Genomic DNA, 15,339 nt, shown 5'->3' on the forward strand with positions numbered 1-15,339 from the left:
GCTCTGCACCAATTAAATCAGAAAACCAGGTGATTATACAAGGCCCCAGATTTACACCAAAATGTCAAATTCTGTGAAGTATTCTCAGCCAAGAAGAAATCCTAATGAAGAGAGGATCCAATTTCATGACTTGAAATAAACTAATGATTGACAGTTCCTAGTTTGCTCCTTCTGTTAACAAACTTTGTCTTGTTTTGAGACAGGGTCTGGATAGGGCTAAGACTGTCCTTGAACTCTCATCCCTCCCAACTCAGTGTCCTAGGTGTGGGGATTATAGGCACGCATCGCATTACCCAGCTATAGCAAAGATTTCTGAACCAGTACAACATACATTTATAGACACACATCACACTACCCAGCTATAACAAAGATTTATGAATCAGTACAACGTACATTGCAAAACGGCACTCTTTTCTTCACTTCAAGGAAATGGAGCTGAAGTCTCTTACCAAGATGATAGAGATCCAGTTCCAGTCCGAGCCAGAAGCAGAACTGTGGTGAGTTCTGTTCAGTATTGCTTCTTTATCCCTTGCAGTTTGTCATAGAAAGCTGAACAGGCAAGTCATTTTTTGTTTCGGGGAGAACAAATCATTCAAACCACATGAATGTCTTACAGAAAGGCGGCAAGGTGGGCTTAGTGAGATGGGAGTGACATAGACTTTTTAAATACCCTAAATCCTTTGGCTGGCCCAGGATATGGAGGCGGTGGTGAGACGCTGTGCTTTCTGGTCAGTGCTACTGCCTGTTCATAGGAAGGTAGCCCTATGTCCTCTGAAGGTGGCGATGAAGGCAAGACAACCTCCTCAGGGCTTCTGAAGATGATGGAGGGTATGTGTCTGGTCCTTCTTGTGTAGACAGCTGAGGAACTAGAGAGAGAGATGACATTTAGGTTTAAGAGAGGCAAATTTCTGGGTTAAGGTATGACATTAAACATTCTAGAAGGCAGGCAGTAGTGGGACACTCCTTTAATCCCAGCACTCTGGAGGCAGAGGCAGACAGATCTCTATGAGTCTGAGGCTAGTCTGGTCTACACAGTGAGTTCCAGGAGAGCCAGGGCTACACAGAGAAACTGTGCCTAGAAAAATTAAATGAAGAAAGAAATAAGGAAAGACAGACAGACAGACAGACAGACAGACAGAGACAGACAGACGGACTAAGAGCACTGAAGTTATACGTGGGTCAGAAACTGTTCTCTGTCATCCTGTGATCAACGTCAAGCTCCCTGACTCAGTTTCCTCCTCTCTAAACTGGGTAATAAAGCTATCTCAGCAGAGTTGTTGGTGTGGATGGAGGAGGACGTTTGATGTAATACTTCCAGCAGAGTGACTCTCTTTCCCTCCTGCTCCGGAAACCAAGCCCAGGCTTTGCTGTGAGGGGGCACGATGCCAAGCCACAGAGGTAGTCTCCACAGTGTTGCTGCCTGGTTGACCCTTGACCCTTCCCAAGCAGTATTTCTGTCATGTGATCTAGACATGGCCTGCCCTCCATGTTTATGTACCTCCTGAACCCTCCTTTCCAAGCCTCCCTTACTCTGGCCTTATTGTGTTTTTTATAGCTTTCTTCTCTGTCAAATAGAATTTTCAGGCCCCATCTGTCTCTCTGCTCTTTTTTCACCCCCTGAGACAGGGTCTCATGTAGCTCAGTCTGGCCTCAAACTCACTATGTAGTTGACGATGACTTCGAACTTCTGCCTCTACCTCCCCAGTATTGAGATTATAGGCATGAAGTGCTGGAGATTGAATCACTGACTCTATAAATGCCAGGCAAGAGATCTACAGCTGAGCTTCCCTCCAGCCGGCTTCTCTGTGCCTGGACTGGTATTGTCACACTCTATTCACGCAGTCTCTTTCTTTTCTCCAGCTTTAGTGACCTAAGCCCATTTACGCTTGGCCAAGCACATGGTAAAGCAGTAGCCTAGAGTATAAACACCTGGCTCCACCCTCAGCGCTGAAACACAAAGTTTAACCTCCTCTTCTCTTCTCCTGTCTTCTCTTTGTTTTGGGATTGAGCCCAGAGTCATGGGCATGCTGGAAGGCAAGTACTGTACCACTGAGCTACCATCTCTAGTCATTCTGAAATGTTAGGAAAGGGTCTTTTCAGGTTGCTGAGCTGGACTTGAACTCATTATTGTAACTGGCCTTGAACTGGAAAACCTCCTGAGTTCTAGAACTACAGATTTGTACCACCACACCTAAAAAAAATCCCAACAGTTTCATGAAACTTCATCAGCCAGTGAAAACTTAATGAAACGTGGGTCTGATGCTTTCAGCCTATGGCTTTCCACTCTCTTCTGTGAATTGCAAACTACATTAAAAAATTTTAAATCTCATGTATATGTGTATATATAAATGTATACATAAACATGCACACACATATACACACACATGCCGCACTGTGCTTGCGGAAGTCCGAGAACAATTTTCTCAGCTGGTTCTCTCTATCATGTAGCTCTCCCTCTCTCTCTTTTTGGGGATGGGATGGGGTTCAAGACAGGGTTTCTCTGTAGCTTTTGAGCCTGTCCTGGAACTTGCTCTGTAGACCAGGCTGGCTTCAAACTCACAGAGATTCGCCTGTCTATGCCTCCATGGTGCTGGGGATTAAAGGTGTGTACCACCACCGCCAGGCTCATGGAGATCTCAAGAACTGAATTTGGGTCAGCAGGATTGTTGGCAAGTTTACCTTTACCCACTGAACCATCTCACCAGTCCAGAAGCTACAATGTAAATGTTAGTAAATTGAGCTGTTTAGACTGTGAAGTTGACTGACTATAAAATATCAGTGCATCAGCTAACTTCCTATTGATAAGGGTAATATGATAATTAAGATTCAGACAATTTTGACAAACCTCTAATTCATATCTATAGAATTTTTACCACTAAAGGACAGTTCCCATAGGTCTAGGGAGTTGTCTTGCAAAGCTGATGGTAAAAGCCAGACACAGTAGCGAATGCATGTGCAATCCCAGCATGCTCATTGTCATTTCAAGTGTTTGTTAGACATTTGTCTGTCTGCTTTGGAGAAAAGTCAGCTCAAGCCCTTTATCTTTTTATAGGTTGTCTTTTTTTTGTTTTGCCCTTCCTTCAACTATCTTTTTTTAAAACACTGCTTTGTTTTATATCAGTAGCCAGTGCTCTTAACTGCTGAGTCATCTCTTTCGGCCCTCTTAGTTTGTCTTTAAAAATCTTAGAAATAAGATATTATTTTATCCTGTCAAATCCCAGTTTCATTTTTTCCCTCAGTCCTTCAGCCAGAAGTCAGGACTCAGCTCACATTCTCCCTGTATGTCCTCCAGCTTTCTCGTAGCCATCGAGTCTCACAGCTTCTCTTCCCTCAGACAAGTCCAGACTCCCGACTCCCCTGGGAGTCCCACGCTGGCATTCCAATGGGCGCTCCTCAACTTCACAGATTCTTCCTGTTCCGCTATGTATTGTTTAAGAAATGTGTCTGCTTTTGCCATCACTATGTTCCCAGGAGGGAACAGATTACTGTTTTCTTAAAAACCTTTTTCCCAAAAGAAACTTTCTATTTCTCTTGTTCCATGGGGATCACCTGTGACCATCTTCCCTAAACTTAAATGACCTAATCCTATCATAATTTGGGCTCTCTCTCTCTCCCTCCCATTCTCTAGCCGAATGGTAACCACTCTATGTCTTCTTTGAACAACTCTCCTTCACCTTCACAAGCCACAGAATCCCCTGACTAGGAGGTATACAGCAGCAACGGCAGCCCGTAGCTAGACACCAGCTGTGCAGAAGTTATACCGGGACTGGGGCAGATTCACTGTCATCTGCTGAGTTTAAAAAAAAACAAAAAACAAAAAAAAAACCTTACTTATGACATGTCTCAACTTGAATTTCATATGAGCATATGAATGCTGCATAAATCTACAATCAGTACAAGCTCTGAACAGGTTTTGTGCTTGGTTATTTTAGGATGGAATCATATCTTAGAGGAATATGCCAGAAAATATAAATCAATCGATGAATGCAAGTGTACAAGATGCTCAGTGTTTGGAAAATACTGTACCAGATTAACTAGTCAGACAAAGACTGTGTGGTTCCACTTATGTGAGTCAGAGTAGTAAGATTCCAGAGGAGGAAGGTAGGTTGGTGGAGAGCTTGGGCTGGGGGCTGGGGACTTGAGCAGAAGACGGGGAGTGGCATGGAGCTGGAGATGATTGTAAAGTCATGTGAATGAGATGAATTCTGAACTGGAACTACTTACTTACAAATAACGAAGAAGATAGATTTTATTTTATGTAAACTACTATTGTCAAAATGCATTAAATCTATAATAGTGTTTTCTTTTTCTTTGTGTAGGTGTATGGTATGTGTGTGTGTATGTGCTCATGGGTATATGTGTGTATTCATGTGCAGAGGACAACTTTGGGTGTTGTTCCTCAGGAGCTATTTTGGGGTGTTTCATTTGTTTGTTTGTTTGAGACAGGGTCTCTTATGTAGCCCTAGCTGCCCTGGAATTCTGAATGTAGATCAGGCTGGTCTTGAACTCACAGAGATTCATCCTGGCTTTTTTTTTTTTTTTTTTTTTTTTTTTTTTTTGACACAGGTCTCTCACTGAGACCAGTGCTCACCAAATTCAGCTGTCCTGGCTACCCAGAGAGCTCTAAGCATTCACCTGTCTGTCTGCCCAGTACTGGTACTGCAAACACATGCCAATACGTGCTGCCTTTTTACATGGGTGCTGGGGTCCAATTCAGATGCTCATGCTTGCATTGCAGGCATATTACTGGCTGGGCTATCTGCAGCCTCGTAGTTATTTCTTTCAGTTTTTGTTTTTTTATTTTTTATTTTTTTCGAGATAGGGTTTCTCTGTGTAACAGCCCTGGCTGTCTTAGAACTTGCTCTGTAGACTAGGCTGGCCTCAAACTCACAGAAATCTGCCTGTCTCTGCCTTCCTCTGTTGGGATTAAAGGCATGCATTCCAGGAATTTTGTTTATTTCCTTATTTTAATTTTTACTTTGTTAACATTTTAAAATTTGTGTGTGTGTGCGTGCGTGCGTGTGTGTGCGTGCGTGCACGTAGGTCTGTGCAAATGAGTGCAGGCGCAGGTGGAGTCCTGTCTCCTGGAGCAAGGGTTTCAGGTGGCTGTGAGCTTCCTAATGTGGGTGCTGGGTGTCAAAGTTGGGTCACCTGGAAAAGCAGCATACACTCTTGCTGGCTGAGCTATTTCTCAGGACCCTAAAAACATTGCTTCCGTGGGCAAAAAATAGGATGAAAAAATTTGAAGACCTTAATCTTCATTATCGATACCTTTCCAGACATTCATATAGCAGTAAAATAACTTAAGTGATTGTGATTCTCTCCGATGAGCTAATATGATCTCCTTTAAGCCTTCAAGAGGGAATGCTGTGCTGGCCTTGGACCGGCTATATTGCTGAGGATGCTCTTGCATTCCTGGTCCCCCAGTTCTTCCTCCCAAGTGCTAGGATGGCAGTCACGGTCCACCCCTGGCTTATGTGGGGCTACAAATCAAACTCAGGGCTTTGCATGCTAAGCAAGAGCTTTACTCTAAAAGAGCTTCATCCCTAGTCCCTGAGGAAAAATACTCTACTAAATGATGTGGAGAAATGTGTCCTTTGTGTTTACTGATCCCATATAAAGGATTTTTATTTTTAAATAAGTAACCTTTAAAATGATAATTCTGATGAACTAACAGCCAAAGTCATAAAACTGGCAAAAGAAAGAAAAAGATACTCTGAAATTTTTAGAGGAATCAAGGTTTTTTTGTTTTTGTTTTACCTATTCATTTCAAAGATGAGGAAAACTTAAGGAGGGCAGGAGAGATGGCTCAGCCATTGAGATAGTACACTGCCCTTCCAGAGAACTCTTTGGTCCCCAGCACCCACACCAGTTAGCTCACAACTGCCTGTAAGTCCAGCTCCAGGGGGTTCAATGCCCTCTGGGATTCTCAGGCACTTGCACACATGTGGTGCACATAAATTCACACAAGTAAGCACATATGCAAAAATAATATTTTTTTAAATTAAGGAATTTAATGGGGCTTAGTGGTATGCCTGTAATTTCAGAATTTGGAATTGATTAATTCAAGGCCCACCTGGGATACAGAGTTTGAGGCCAGCATAGGTTACCTAGATAATGTCTCAAATGACAGAGAGCGAGGGGAGAATTTGCTTTCAGATCCATTATCAGATCCATTATTAAATAGTAGAGAATTAGCATGAGAACCTTTGCCTTCTAATTACTAGTTGAGTGCTCTTCCTCTACAAATTATTCCATTATTTATTTATATCTGATATGAAATAATTAAGAACAGCCTTATCCCATTAGTTTAAAGAGTGTAATTAAATTTTTCTAGTTTCATATTGGTCTACATTTAGACTTGAATGGTTGTATAATCATCTTTCAAAATGAACAAAATGCTGGGCAGTGGTGCTGCATGCCTTAAATCCCAGAACGCAGGAGGCAGAGGCAGGCAGATAGATCTCTGTGAGTTCATGGCCAGCCTGGTCTACAGAGTGAAACCCTGTTTTGAAAACACCCCCCCCCACTACCACCACTCAAATTAAAATGGGGGCTGGAGAGATGGCTCAGTGATTAAGGGCACTGGTTACTCTTCCAGAGGACCTGGGTTCAATTCCCAGCACCCGCAGGGCAGCTCACAAATGTCTGTAACTCCAGTTCCATGGGATCTGACATTCTCATTCAGACATACATGCAAGTAAAACACAGATGCACCTGAAATAAGAATAAATAAATTGTTGAATAAAAAATTATTTATTTTATACAGCCCCTGCTTCAGTTCTTGCCTCCAGGTTCCGGCCTTGGCTTTCCTCAGTAGACTGTGACCCACGATTTGTAAGCCAAACAAACCCTGTCCTCCTCAAGTTGCTTTATATCACAGCAGTAGAAACCCTAACCAAGACAGTTTTGCACATTATTATGGTCCCTATGAATTCTTATCGATCTCTGCTAATGTACTATTTAATCCTTAATTGGTAATAGTTTTATTAATTTTAAGGTATCAATAATAGGTTAAAGCCAGTCCCCTCTCCCTTGAAACAAAGTGTCATATGTCCCAGACTGGCTTCCACTTTGTTATGTAGCCGAGGGTGATCTTGGAACTTCTGACCCTCGGGCGGCCTCCACCTTCGTAGTGCTAGTGTTTGTAGGCGTGTGCCACACCAGGCTTATGTGGTACTGGGGATTGAAGCCAGGGCTTCTTGCACACTAGGCAAGCACTCTACCAACTGAGTTATACCTTCAGTCCTTAAATTCTACACAGATCTATTGCGTTTATGACCCACTAAAGTACTAGATGTCCTGTTTGTGAAAATAATGGGGCAGCGGTGTCACAGGGAGTGGTGTATGCATTCGAGGCAAGTGCTCTGCTGCTCAGTGGTATCTCTGGTCTCTGTATGTAGCCCAGACTGGTACTGATCTTGAATCCTGTTTCCCTACCTCCTGACTGCTGGGACTGTAGATCTCAGCAGCTACACCTAGATCTTATTTTTTTTTCCCATTTATTTATTTATTAAAGATTTCTGTCTCTTCCCCGCCACCTCCTCCCATTTCCCTCCCCCTCCCCCAATCAAGTTCCCCTCCCTTGACAGCCCATAGAGCTATCAGGGTTCCCTGCCCAGTGGGAAGTCCAGGGACCACCCTCCTCCATCCAGGTCTAGTAATACACCTAGATCTTATATTCTTTCGAAGGATCTTAGAAATAGCATCTTTAGCCCACATTTGCCACGACACACAGGTGCCCATACACACATACACTAAAGAGATAAATACATTTAAGAAATTGTAGAAATAGCATCATTGGATTGTTAATGTGGATGTTAAAACATCAAACATCTGTCAGCCTAGATTCTGGGAAGACAGAATTAGATGTAGTGTGGGCCCTTAACAGGCCCTGGAGTAGGGAGAGGACACTAACAGAGAAACTGGCAAAATGTAAGCGTAGAGTTTAGTTAATGATGATAGTACAGTGTGTGTGTGTGCATTGTGTGTGTGCGCGCGCATGTGTGTGTGTGTGCATTTTGTGTGTGCGTGCATGTGTGTGTGCATTGTGTGTGTGCACGCATGTGTGTGTGTGCGCATGTGTGTGTGTGCGCGCATGTGTGTGTGCATTGTGTGTGCGCGCGCATGTGTGTGTGCGTGCATGTGTGTGTGCATTGTGTGTGCGCGCATGTGTGTGTGTGCATTGTGTGTGTGCATGCATGTGCATGTCAGAGGTCAGCATCAGTGTTTTTCTCAATCGCACTCCACCTTGATTTTTGAGACGGGGTCTCCCCCTGACCAGGAATTTGCTGATCAAGCTGGGCTGGCCAGCAAGCCCTAGGAAGCCTCTGTCCCCACCACCCGGAAGTTGGACTATAGGCTCATGCTGCCTCACCAAGCTTTTCTAATTGCTGGTGATCTGAACTCAGGACTTCTGCTTGTGCAGAAAGCAGTTGACTACGGAGCCACACCTCTGGTCATATTTCCTTAGTCTTGACAGATCTAATATGGTAACATAATTGGAGAGCATGGGAGAAACTGAGCAAAGGGTGAACAAAAATTCTCTGAACTGCCTTTGCAATCTTTTTGACTATCTAGGATTGTTCTAAAGTAAAAACCCCAAAACAAACAGCTATCAGTCTGACCCACTAAAATAACAAAACAGAATGTACATGAGTTAAGTTAATGTTTGACTTACCCCAGATATGACTGCCTATTACACTTGGTGATGCACAAATAGTAACCAAATAGGCCAAAAATAACCAGGAATACTCCAGCAGCAATGAGTCCAGTCAGAAGGCCCATAACATCTATCTTTTCTTTGTTAGCATCTTAAAAGAAAGCAGTAAAAGAAGTTAATAGCACGAATGAAAAGAATCACCTATAATTTCAATAAATTTCACACATTATTAAGGAGAATTTCATAATTGATAACTGACTTATTTATTTATTGCTTTTTCGAGACAGGGCTTCTCTGTGTAGCCTTTGCTGGCTCTGTAGACCAGGCTGGGTCGAACACACAGAGATCCTTCTGCCTCTGATTCCCGAGTGCTGGGATTAAAGGTATGCACAACAATACTGCCAGGCAACATTTATTTATCTTAAAGTCTTTGTGTTAGAGACTCTACCTGAAAAAATTAAATAATATTTGTTATTTAAATTTATTTCTCTTTTTGAAAAATATTTATTGTGTGCGGGTGTGTTGTCAGGACACACGTGTATGTCAGAGCACATGTGAGGGCGTGTTGTCATGACACAGTGCATGTCAGTGCACATGTGAGGGCGTGTTGTCATGACACACGTGTATGTCAGAGCACATGTGAGGTCGTGTTGTCATGACACATGTGTATGTCACAGGACATGTGAGGGCGTGTTGTCATGACACACGTGTATGTCAGAGCACATGTGAGGGCATGTTGTCATGACACACATGTATGTCAGAGGACAATTTTTGAGAGTTTGTTTTTGCCTACTGCCATGTAAGTCTTGAGAGTTGAACGTGGGTTTGGTGGCGAGCATCTCTACCTACTGAGCCATTTTGCCAGCTCTTACATGATATTTCTTAGACTCTTAATTATGTTTATTATTTTATTTACTTAAATAAGTCATATTATATGAAGAATATCCCACAGTAAGTGCGATAAACATGTCCTTGGCTCGGCTAGACGTAGTGGGCACATTATTAGGCAGCCTTGTCACAGTCCCTGCAGGAGGTGCCTATCTAAGACGAATGAAAGAATCAAAGGCAAGACTAATTAAATAAATGACCAATACAGCTAGGAAAAACAGGTGGAAGGCATTAAAAAAATTAGTTATCAGGAACAGAATGACGATCAAGTAGGACCAGTCAGTTTTACTGCTTTGCAGAAAGCTGGAATAACTATTGTTGATAATCCAGTGGATATTTCAAAATAGAGGATCTTTATATTATCACCTCAATAAATGGCAAATGTTTGATGTGACAGATATGCTAACTGTCCTGATTTGATTACCACGCATTGTATATAAGTGTTTAAATACCACACTGTATTCCATAAACAGGTTCAATTATTATGTATCAAACCATTATAAAGAAAAGCAAGCAGCTTGAGATGACCACTACAGGTAAGACAGGGGCTTTCCCTTTCCCAGAAGGTACGACTTCTAATACTGTCCTCCTGGTGTGTTTCTTTTACTTCTCTTGGCGTTGCAGACTGAACCCAGGCTAAGCACGTGTTCTCCCACTTAGATACATCTTCAGTCTTTCTCTTCTTCCTGCTCCGGGGGGGGGGGGGGGGGGGGGGTGGGGGGGGGTGGGGAGGAAGGGTATGGGGGTGGGGGGTGGGGCTGCGGTCTCCTAGGCTTCATGCAATCACTTCACTGCCTCACTGTGGGCACGCCCGCCCGCACCGAGTGTGTTTGTGTGTGCGCGTTCCTTTCTGGAGATCAAGTTCAGGTGCATGAATTCTTAGCTAAGCACTCTCTATGTGCTGCGGCCCCAGCCCGACCTTCAGCCTTACCCAGCAATCTCATTTACCTGTCATAGGTATTTTGTTCACTTGTAATGCTAACAAAAGATAAAGTTGTACTATAAAGCTGAAACTCACAGAGTTCTACTTCCGTGCAAGTTTTAACTTAGCCCAGCGGCTTAAACAACCTTTAAGCCCATTGTCTCATTTCCCTAATATCTCACCAAACTTGATTTCAGTATGTAAACAAAGAAGGGAGCCTCTGTCTCTCACAGTTCAGCACATAGTTGAGAAACCGTCCTTGGCATGTACGTTGAGCAATAGCCAAACTCAAACATGAAAACGAAAATGTGTTAAATGGTGAAAGGTGAGAACAGCGCGCCCGTCAGGAGTTCACCTTACCTGATCGTGTGGTCGGTCCTTTCAGCGAATAGTCCCGCCAAAATGTAATCTGCGGAAAAAGAACATTCACATATCTGTAACTAGGATCATTTCATTTGTTCCCGGTGTCCTAGATTGGAGGGTAAACTCTTGGCGTGTGACAGGCAGGAGCCCAGTTCAATCCAGCTGAAGGCACTGACTCTGACTCATTGTGCTGTGTCTGCTGTCTGGTTAACTGTGAAAGGATCGTGCTGGTCCCAGGTCTCCACTGCCATGCCCTGCCAGTCTCCCTTACCCAGCTGCCCGTCTGTGAAAGGCTGGTTCTCTGCACTGGGGTGTGGGGCTCCGTTTACTAGGAGAGTTGAGATTACTGACTTGCAAACTTATCTCTGAGGCTGTCCAAGTTCTATGTGCTTTGAAAGAATAGAAGAGTTTTGAGGAACCATGATTAAATTAGAACTTTCTCTAAACCAACAAAACAACAACAAAAAACACCTTCCCTTAAACTTACACAGACAGATCAATAAAATCCTGAACACAAGAGGCCGCTTTCCACCCTCAGTGCAGAGGCTGTGAATGCCTCAGTGGCTGCTGTGCCATCCCAAGGACCAGGTTCAGACCCCAGCACTCACATGACAAGCAGCACATACATACACACACATAAAGAAAAGAAATCTTTCTTTTGGCTTTTGTTTTTTGAGACAGGGTTTCAGGGTTTCTCTGTGTAATAGTCCTGGCAGTCCTGGAGCTCACTTTGAAGAGCAGACTGGCCTTGAATTCACTGAGTTCTGCCTGCCTCTGCCTCCTGAGTGCTGCAATTAAAGGCTTGTCCCCGTCCCCCACCCTCACCCCTTCATCCTTAACCCTGGCTATAAAATAAAATAAATCTTAAAAAGAAAAGAAAAAAAACAAACACATATCATTCTCAGTGTCTGGCACATAGGAGATTGTCAATAAATAGTTGAACTATAGATATAGGCAATCAAAAAGGTAAGATTACTAAGAAGAAAAATTGCACTTAGTTTTAAATAATTGAATTTCAAGTCAAAGTACTAACTATGTCTTAGTTGCTAGGAACGGAACCCAGGGCCTTGTGCTGTCTAGTGCTGTGGCCTCTGAGTCATCTTCAAATAACATTGTGAACTGAAATCCCTGTTGCCTGAGACTATTTTTGGATATATTAAACACTGAACACATGGCTAGGCACAGTAGCACACGCCATTAATTCCAGCACTTGAGAGGCCAAGGCAGGAGGATCTCTGTGAGTTTGAGCCCAGCCTGGTCTACATAGCAAGTTCTAGGATATCCAGGGCTACACAAAGAAACCATGTCTCAAATAAACAAACAAACAAACAAATTTTTTTTAAAAAAGTTAAACAAAATCATCACATAGCTTGTAATTTGCTAATTACCATAAATGAAAGCTGATTAAGCACAAAGCCTACTTGAAAGAGGCTTCCTTGGCACTTTAAGAAGTGGAAAGAGGTATCAAGCATACAGTTTTGACTTTGTTTAAAGCACACAGGTCTATGACATATTTGTCGCCACTTTCTCAAAGTACGCTGAAATAACCTTCCAGGTGACTGACATCCCTAGGCAAATTACCGTTTTCTCATCATCTCTGAAGATCTCTTTCGCTTCTTCATAACTGCAAAACTCCTCGTAGCATTCTCTCTCCAGGTCCCCGGGAGTGAAGAGCTCTAAATCAAACCTGTTGTACAGGAGGCGGCGGTGCATGAAGACGTTTGCTGCTTCTTTTGATGCAAAGACTGAAAGAGAAATACAAAAAGATTTCAAACACAATTAAGCTAAGGCAGAAACTTCCTGTTTTAACTGGAGGAAAAACCATTCTCTTGATATGGGTAAACTATACCAGCCTTTTCTGGGTAGCTTTTAGTTTAGCCTCCCAAATAGCTTTGGTAAAACGGCTTCCAGGAAATCCTGGCAATTCCGGACAATACTTGAGTTGTTTATGCCCCAAATTATTAACATAATAAAGCTTATTAAAGTTTTAGTTACCCTTCCCAGTGATTATTTTCTCCTGAAAATAACAGATGAGACTACTTCCCCAAAGGTTGTTTCCCTATGATTTTTCCTGCTTTTCTTTTTAGTGCTAGAATCCAACTTAGGGCCTTAATGATAAGTTAGTGTGCTTTTTTGGGGCTGTATGTGTGATGTGTGTGTTCATGTGTTGGTGCACCTACCCATCTGGAGGCCGGAAGAGGATGTTAGGTGCCCTGTTCTATTACTTTCCATCTTACTCCTTTGAGGCAGGGTCTCTCACCGAACCTGAAGCTTATAACTTTGGATATGCTGGCTGGTCAGCAAGCTCCCAGAATTCACCTGTCTCTACTTGCCTGGCCTGGGGTTACAGGTGCACGAGTAGCCATTCTTGGTGTTTACATGGGTTAGTGCAGATCAAAACTGAAGCTGTCAGGCTTGCATAGCGGGAACTCAGTCACTAAAGTCACCTCCCCAGTCCCAAATTTACATTTTTATATTGAAGGTTTTATATAATCTGATACTAAAAGATAGAATTCTAAACTGTGTACAAAATTATAGGCTAATTAGAAGATTAGCTTAGAGCTACTCAGTCCATTCCAAAGGAATGGCTCCTTTCACCCGTGCATCTCACCCTCCAGACAGGCATTCACAGCACCTTGTGGGATTTCTTCCACACTCGCTGAGAGATCAACGGGAAACAATCAGGTGAAGCGCATGACAGGATGAGGCAGGGCAAGCGTGAACTGAAAGTCAGCCTTGGCTACACAGCGAAGTGAGAAAAAAAAAACGTGTGTGTGTGTGCTTGTGCGTGCCTGCGTGCGTGTGTGAGTGCGTGTGTGTGTGCTTGTGCGTGCCTGCATGCGTGTGTGCGTGCCTGCGTGCGTGCATGTGTGTGTGTGGGGGGGGTGGGTACACGTGTGCACGTGTAGAGCAGGTTCCCAATGTAGCTCTGGAAAATTCCAGATAGCCCAGGACCAAGTTCTATGATCCCTAGGTACAGGGACTGCATGTGTGAACCTCCCTATTCAGTGATCAGAAGCATAAAGAATATCCCTTCACTATTAATAGGAAGACAAAATAAGTTTTCCACCAAGTAATTTTTAAAATAGGACTTTTAAAGCCCCTCACAATCAAAGTTTAGTATATTTGTTTAAATATATTGAAATGAAGGTTTCTTGAAGGAAATGATGTTACCTGAACAATTTTAGTTCCTAGCCCTTTACTATAAATAGGCAAAATTATCTCCTAGGTTGCATTGTCTCTAGACTGTACGGTTTGTCTTGTTGGGTTGGGTTTGTGTGATTGTGTGTGTGTGTGCATTCCTTCCGCTTTCCTTGTAGCCATAGAAATCTTTGGAGCACACATACCTTTATTTACTTAGAGAGTTGGGAATAGTGAGATGTATTTGTAAAGTTTCTAGTAATCTCCTTATATGTTATTTTGCTGGCCTCTCTCTATATATAATATAGTAGTATATTTTGACTAGGAGGGGAATATGATTTGTTAAGTTTTGAAATCTCAGACTGGCCATTATTCTTAATATCATGAGAATACTCATATTTTGCCCAAGATATTTTTCTATACATTAACTATCTAAGTAGGTTAGAATCTTCTAGATCTGTCTTGGCCAGTTTATGAGTTCCTGGTCATATATGTTGGCTAAGCACCAAAAAAGTGGCTAGTCTAACTGATACATAAAACACAGAATTTTAGACTTCATATTAAAAAGTATTTGAGAGAGCACAGGCAAGTTATATATTGTATATACTTTGAATGGGCATTGTGGATATTAGATAATATCATAAACATTATTAAAATCTATTTCACCTATTTCCTTTTGCTTTGTAGAGGCCCAAAAATGTGAACCTATTTCCACCTTGTCCGAATGTCAGAGAGTTTGGAGGTGGCTCAATATTTAACAACAACCAGGACTACACAGCCTGACTCAGGATGTGGTTACTTGGTTCTCTTGACATTAAGATGGCAAATACAGGTAGATCCACTCCATCCTGACTGATGGTCAGGATATGCAAGAATACTTCTGCTTCTGCTCCTTCTTTTGTAATTGGAAGTCTAACCCGGGGAATGGCAGCTTTCAGGATACTTGGTCTAGGGTGACTTTACTATCTAAACAACAGAATGCTAATGACTTGATGTCTCAAAGTATTAAGACAATTAACAGGTCTAGTTGTCTGTTGTATCATATTAAACAAGTCTTTTGTTGCCTTCTTCCTCCTTTTGTATTGGGGTATAAAAGCACATGGAAAATTAACTGCAGTCGATTTTAGTATTCACTGGAATTCCCTCTCTACACTATCCTATGTTTTCTGTTTTATTATTTTATTTGCGTCTTCATCTTCTTTATTATTTTTCTGATCTACACATCCCTACCCTGGCAAGTGGTATTTTTGTCCAGGCTGCCACAACATTGCTTGTTATTTTATTTTTGCTTTAATTCATTAATTAATTATTGAAGGCAGGATCTCCCTATGCAGTTCTGGTTGGCCTGAAACTCACATAGGTC

At 42.5% G+C, this 15,339-nt stretch overlaps 1 protein-coding gene across 1 annotated transcript in view; it reads right to left on the reverse strand.

Moving 5' to 3' along the window:
• Nucleotides 1-356: 356 nt before the first annotated feature.
• Prrg4 (proline rich and Gla domain 4) overlaps nt 357-15,339 on the reverse strand; it is a 23,063-nt gene continuing 8,080 nt past the window's right edge. Inside the window, exons 3-6 of the mRNA XM_041679129.1 lie at nt 12,417-12,580; nt 10,833-10,881; nt 8,681-8,813; nt 357-866 (exon numbers count right to left, since the gene is read on the reverse strand). Of these exons, the coding sequence (XP_041535063.1) occupies nt 635-866; nt 8,681-8,813; nt 10,833-10,881; nt 12,417-12,580 (578 nt within the window). The 3' untranslated portion in view covers nt 357-634. The remainder of the gene's footprint in view (nt 867-8,680; nt 8,814-10,832; nt 10,882-12,416; nt 12,581-15,339) is intronic.

The sequence above is a fragment of the Microtus oregoni genome, unplaced genomic scaffold (assembly GCF_018167655.1).
Source record: "Microtus oregoni isolate MIOR12 unplaced genomic scaffold, Mior012 000031F_ref0000149, whole genome shotgun sequence".
Taxonomy (NCBI): Eukaryota; Metazoa; Chordata; class Mammalia; order Rodentia; family Cricetidae; genus Microtus; species Microtus oregoni.